We start from the raw sequence: 6,296 nt of genomic DNA, 5'->3' as shown, positions 1-6,296 counted from the left end.
CTTTAACAGAAGATGAAGCTCGTCCATTTTGTTGGGTAGGGAGCGTACATTCGCGAGGTGGATCGACGGGAACGCCAATCTGTGTCCTCTCTTGCGGAGTTTCACCTGAATGCCGGCTCGCTTCCCTCTGTGGCGCCGCTTCCGTCTCCATGCGCCGAAAACCGCGGACGCCGCTCCGGTGAGTAACTCGGGGAAAAAACTGAGCGGATATTCGAAAGTTGGTGACAGAAAGTCCGGAGTAGACTCCTTGACGGTTAGCAGGTCTCCCCTTGTGTAAGTGAGTCGTGTAAGGTCTCCAAAGACGGACAAAAAACACAAAAACAAAGACAATACTAGAGAGCGCGTTACCGAGGCGACCACACTGGTAGGCGCCATCTTGGAAACTTACTATTCAAATATACGACAACATGATGACGATTTGGAGAAAGGTTGCTATGTTGCGTGTCCAGGAGAGCGGGTGGAAAGGCAGCAAGGCTACAAGTTGCCATTATTTGATCACGGCGTCAATGGGAAGGGAAATTCTGGACGGAGCACTGTACACATAGTATATAATTGTGAAATTCAGCACGACAGGTCTTTTCTTATTCAAATAATAGCCCGTCTGGGATTGATAAATGGATGCTTCAATCATCATCAGTGCTTCAGACGAAAGAGAAAGTGTATTATTTATGTTTTATTCCACTTGGAGTTGCGCTGTAGTGGCGTCTGTGTCGCTCGACGTCGTGCTGAACTCGTTTCGGCAGAAAAGCCGCTGGGCGTGAATCAACAGCGCCTCTGCTGGTCGCAGCCAAGGAGTGCACTCCATTTTGCAATTTGTCATTGATCGTCAATTTGTTGCTCCAAATTTCTATCCCAAGTTAAAAAAAAAACAAGTGCCACCAACAACATTGTCACATTCTGATCGACGTACAAATTGACTGAGTTGTTTGTTGACGTGAAAGCGGTTCTGGGCGTGGCTTAACAGAAACATCATCATTGCACAAATTGTCTGCGTGAAGAACAAATCCCATCTCTGTTTTCAGACCCGAGCGTGATGAGAAAGCGCTCGATGGAGACATCTCTCTCGTGTTCCGACACCTGCACGAAGAAGAGCACGTGAATGCACCTGGAAAGAGTCCCGAAAACACGAGCGGAGTCCGCGTCAGCGAACTCACTCGGAAGCGGGCGGCGGGCTCGGAAGCGGGCTCGGAATCGGCGACGACGGCTGTGGGAGCGCAAACACAGAGAAAGATGTGAATGAAAACAAGTCCGACTGTGGAAGGAAGGACATTTGCTCCACGAAGGCCTCTTGAATCCATCTTCACTCGTACTTTGAGCTGCGGTTGGGACAAATCTTATACTTCCTGACTACGAGAGTGTGGTGGGGAATTTCTTTGGAATCGTACAGTTCATAGCCGCATATTTACAATTCCACATTCAGGAATTCAGATGTTGGGGAATATTGATTGAGGGGAAGCTAGCTTCTATTATTGGCTGTCTTTGCGCTCAGCCCAAAACCATATCTAATATCGAGGTGGCATCTCGGGGCCGAGAAACTTTGTCGAAGCGAGGGGAGGAGCTTCAATTGTCAGGTTCAAACCGGACGTTCGGGATCGGCTCCCTCGGAATCGAATGAACCCGAGTGCGGCTTTGGCACGCTTCGCCGTTGAGGGCCAAGGAACACGAGTGAACTAAGTCGTACATTTTCCACCAAATCTAAATTGACTTCCATTCGGTTTCAGGTTTTCTCCGCCTTAGGGAGCGAGTCCTTTTTCCCACAACGATAGCGACGTCGACATTCACGTGTCCGTCGTTCCACGGCTGACTATTTGCGACTCCTCGTGCGCACTTTTGTAGCAAAGGTCTGCATCAGACCTTCGCACGACCGCTTTGCCGACCGCGGCTCAAAGGAAACAGAAGTCGTTTGACTTACAAGCTGGATCGTATTTGGCTGCAAAGAAAACAGAGACACAAAGGTCACGATGGGCACAAATCTTCCCGGCAGAGCGAACGTCGGCGTCCCTCACCTCGTCTGCTTTCGGAAAGCTTGACGAGGACCGCGACCGCCGCCAGAGCGAGGACCGCCAGCGGGACAGCGACAGCCAGCGCCATCTTCCTCGTTTCTTCCTCTTCGCAGAGTGAGAAGAAAGAAGAAAACGTGTGAGCGATCGTTCCGACGCGCGACGATCTGAGCGTCGGTCACCTCGGATGCGCGCGTTGCTCCGGATGCTTCTTCTCTCCAGCTTGACGACGATGTCGTCCTCCACGCCGGACAGCTGGAACACGCATTCGTAGCGGCCCTCGGCTTCATCGGTCACCTCCGCTTTCAGGTCGGCCGTCATCTGGAAGGTTCCGTCGTGGTTGCGGAGGGTCTCTCCCGTCTCCACGTCCTCGTGGAGCTCCTCGCCGTCCTTCCTCCAAAACAGGGCGGCCACGATGGGGTAGAAACCCGTCGCGTGGCAGGTGACCGGAGAGGACGGCGTCTTCTGCAGGAGAGACACCGTGGGAAGCTCTGCGGGCCGAGGGAGACGTGGACACCAGGTGAGAGAGGGGCAGAGACGGAGAGAGAGAGTGTGGGAGAGGAGGAAAAGATGGGGAGAATGTGTGAGAGGAACAAAGATGGCAGAATATGTAAGAGGAGAAAAAGGTCGGTGTCGGTGTGAAAAGGATAAAAGATTGAGAGAATGTGTGAGAGGATGAAAAATAGCTAGATGATGTGTGAGAGGAACAAATATGGGAAGAATGTGTAAGAGGAGGAAATATGGAAAGAAAACAAGTTGAAGGGAGCGTGTGAGGAGAAAGTATGGAGACAATCAATGACAGATTGAAAAGAGAGAGATTGTGTGAGAGGGTGAAAAGATGGAGAAAATGTGTGAGAAAAGATGGAAAGAACCAAAGATGAGAATGTGTGAGAGAGGAAAGGAGCCAACGAGGAAAGAGTGCAGCTTGTAATGCCAGTAAAGGTCCTGTAGGGGGCGTGCTAACATGAGGTGACTGCACCTGTTCTCATCAGGAAGTCCCTCCCATTGGTCACATGCTTCTTCAAGTAAGAAGGACAAATCTCAGTGTAGTAGTGCTTATTGTTTAGATTCAAAATTTCGTCCCGGTCCCACTTGAGTTTGGTGACGAAAGCTTGTGGGTGAGCTGCGATCCATCTCATTGTCTTCACCTCCAACGAGATGAAGACTTCTCCATCGTAACTGAGGTGTAGCCAACCATCAACCTCATCGGTCTCGTCGTCCCATTCGCAGCCGAAAATCACCTGGACCATGTGAACACCTGAGAGAATGACGTTGAAGAGTGACACCATGTCGAGAGAGAAGGAAACGTGTTTATGAGGAGGAAGAACGTGTACGAGCACATGAAATCTATTTGAATTGTGGAAAGCCGAACGTCAACAAACCTCCAGTTTGGTTGAAGCGCTCTTTGACAGTTTCGATGTTGCCTTTGTCGTTCTGCTCATTAGCAATATTCATCTCTGTCTGTCCCTCCCAGTAGTGAGGATCATCTGCTGTGATTTTGTTCATCCAGTCCTGTTTGGGTTTTGCTTTCCTGCTCTTGCTGTCGTAGCGCGAAATCGGAATGTCGTCAACATAACCGACCACCGAGTAGTCTGGGATGTTTGGAATTTGAGACGATGCTGTCGTGAAATACTTGAGCGTGTGAAGCACTGAAAGAAAAAACAAACAAAAAGGTTGATCTTACTTTTTTGTTTGATGGCCCAAAATCTTGCACTCTTCCTATTTCAAATGATTTTGTCTTCAGTTGAAACATTTGAACGTCTTTTTTAGGGAAAATAATTAAAATCAAAAGATACAAAACATTCCATTTTCTTTTGTGGTCATTTAAATACTTTAACATTTATTTAAACGTATTCTTACACACAAACCTCTCAATGGATTCGACAACAGATGCTCATAATTCATTTGATTTAATTTTGTTGATGTTACAATTATCATGACCTTGCTAAATAAATTTATTTAATCGTCCTTAATAACAGATTCGTCAATAAATGTAGACGATATATTTTGTAAACTTAAGTTGTAACTCTGTTCATGAAATATCCAAATGAGAAATATAAAGGAACTTCTTACAATAACTATGTTAGAATTATGATCTACTAAAGGATACGCTAAACACTTTTTTTTACACAGATTTTGTTTGTCGTTATTTCAAGAAATGAGATTTTATTTTTATTTTTTTCCACATATATTGAAATGCCGCCTCCGTGAGGCGAATATTCCAATGGCAGCTTTGCCAAGTGAAACCAGTTGCAAGAACTTCGGACTGAGCGGTCCAAGTGTTGCTTCCGGCAAAGTCAAGAGCGTCGACACCAATCATCGGAACACGATCGGGATCATCAAGTTGTGGACAAAGTGCACTTACCGGGCGTCACGCTGTGGATTTGCGCAGCCGCGACAAACAAGACACACAAGTTCAGCTTCGCCATGTTTTGCTCCTTTTCGTCCACAAAGCGACGACGACGCCTCCTCCTCGACGGCCGAACGGGAAATGACAGCAAACCGGAAGACGCGCCTTCTCTACCGGTGCCGAGGACGTCACTTTCGTTTTCCTCATCATTGGGCGACAAGATTTGACTCGCGTGGCGTTGTTGTGTCGCGCAAATGAAGTCGAGTGTGCGAAATTGGAGACGAGGAGCAGCGCGAGTGTTTTTGGAAGCTTGTGCTGAAACAGCGACGCTTTCGTTCTTCCGGGTGGGGAGCACTCGCGCGCTTTTCGTTAAATCACGTGACCGCGCCATCCCACTTTCCGACGAAACATACAACGAACGACACGCGTGCGCACATACACGGAACACACGTGCAGTCGATCTGGTCAAGGAGTTACAAAATGTGACATTTGTGCTATGTTGATGCGCAAGTCATCATGAATAAAAATGGCGATCCTCTTTCAAATGGAGAAAAATCCAACTCGGTGGTCGCAATGGGAGATGAGACTCGTTCGAAAGATACCATTTGTGTCAACTCCTGACGATTTGCTCCTTCCTCGACATTTGGCAGATCCACTTGTTGACACTGTTTATGACGTATGTTGCTGTGTATTGTATGCAGAGTCGTGGAGGATTGCGCAATACACTGTGTCATACTAGTGTCCCGTAATATAGTGTAGACTAGTGCTATATAGTGGAATAAGCCTGTATAGGTTTATGTTGTATGGTACAGTATGGTGTAATATATACTGTAGTGTATATATATTGTAGAATGCGAAAATAGTAAAGTACATGATCAGAATCAGAATCATCTTTATTTGCCAAGTATGTCCAAAACACACAAGGAAGTTGTCTCCGGTAGTTGGAGCCGCTCGAGTACAACAGACAGTCAATTTACAGAACACTTTGGAGACATAAAGACATTGACAAAAAACAATTGTGCAAAAAGATGCAGAGTCCTCGAGCACTTAGAGCAGTTCGAATGACTAATATCGCAATAGTCCGGTGCAATGACCGTTGTGCAAAGGGCGCTGACACTTCAAGGAGTGGATGCGGTTTAAAGTGACGAGTAGTGCGATAATCTGGGACAATGGTTGTGCAAATGTTGCAGATGCTCCTCAATCAGTGTGCCAATGGAGCTGATGCTACTCTGGCATGAGTGGCCAGTACATGCAAATAGTGCAGCACGGCGAGACGACTACAGCGAGTGCACGAGTAATACATCATTGGCCCCACAGAAATGTGACAACGAACTCAAGTCAAAAAATTGCCAGCTTGTTGTAATGGAATTATAAGTTAGCTGTTTAAGAAGTTGATCGCAAGAGGGAAGAAGCTGTTGGAATGTCTACTAGTTCTAGTTTGCATTGATCGGTAGCGCCTACCTGAGGGAAGGAGTTGGAAGAGCTGGTGACCGGGGTGCGGAGGGTCCGAGAGGATTTTGCACGCCCTTGTCTTAGTTCTGGCAGCGTGCAAGTCCTCAAGGGTGGGTAGGGGGGTACCGACAATCCTTTCAGCGGTTTTGATTGTCCGTTGCAGTCGGAGTTTGTCCTTTTTTGTAGCAGCGCCAAACCAGACCGTGATGGAAGAACACAGGACCGTCCCCGGTCGCTCCCCCAGGGCTCGCCTCCTCCTCCCCGCGGGGGCAGCGCCTCCATCCCCGCTGCGGGTCCACCAGACGCCGCCTTCGGAGCTCCGTCAGCCGGGGAGAGAACGCCAGAAGAGCCGCTTACCCCGCAGCCGGTGCACGCACGGCCCCGCTCGGCCTCGTCGCTCGCTTTGGTTCATTATTATTCATTTATGCATATACATTTTTAAAAAATGACTTCTTGATGGATAACGCGCGCGCCCAGTGAGCCGAGATGGAGAC

General features: G+C 48.1%; 1 protein-coding gene across 2 annotated transcripts; it reads right to left on the bottom strand.

Moving 5' to 3' along the window:
* Positions 1 to 861: 861 nt before the first annotated feature.
* Positions 862 to 5,039, bottom strand: LOC133471498 (H-2 class I histocompatibility antigen, D-D alpha chain-like). 2 transcript variants are annotated; one of them, XM_061761096.1, is made up of 8 exons: positions 4,366 to 5,039; positions 3,383 to 3,649; positions 2,980 to 3,258; positions 2,183 to 2,686; positions 2,007 to 2,108; positions 1,913 to 1,930; positions 1,155 to 1,204; positions 862 to 1,077 (listed from the first exon to the last, which is right to left on the bottom strand). In XM_061761096.1, exons 1-8 carry the CDS (start codon positions 4,739 to 4,741, stop codon positions 973 to 975), a joined length of 1,701 nt encoding a protein of 566 aa, XP_061617080.1. In that variant the 5' UTR covers positions 4,742 to 5,039; the 3' UTR covers positions 862 to 972. The 2 variants fall into 2 exon arrangements, with proteins under 2 accessions (XP_061617080.1, XP_061617081.1); XM_061761097.1 differs by having other exon boundaries at positions 866 to 1,077; positions 2,183 to 2,491; positions 4,366 to 4,782.
* Positions 5,040 to 6,296: the final 1,257 nt, after the last annotated feature.

This window comes from Phyllopteryx taeniolatus, chromosome 21, assembly GCF_024500385.1.
Source record: "Phyllopteryx taeniolatus isolate TA_2022b chromosome 21, UOR_Ptae_1.2, whole genome shotgun sequence".
Taxonomy (NCBI): domain Eukaryota; kingdom Metazoa; phylum Chordata; class Actinopteri; order Syngnathiformes; family Syngnathidae; genus Phyllopteryx; species Phyllopteryx taeniolatus.
Note: the sequence above shows the minus strand (reverse complement) of the source record. Positions and strands in the feature narration are given on the sequence as shown.

Excerpts from the sequence above, each read along its gene's own strand:
- LOC133471498 (XM_061761096.1), bottom strand. The coding sequence starts at position 4,741 with ATGGCGCGGTCACGTGATTTAACGAAAAGCGCGCGAGTGCTCCCCACC. Across the intron at positions 3,259-3,382 it reads GCGCTTCAACCAAACTGGAG|GTGTTCACATGGTCCAGGTG; the intron begins GTTTGTTGACGT and ends TCATTCTCTCAG. Across the intron at positions 1,078-1,154 it reads AGCCCGCCGCCCGCTTCCGA|GTGTCGGAACACGAGAGAGA; the intron begins GTGAGTTCGCTG and ends TTCTTCGTGCAG.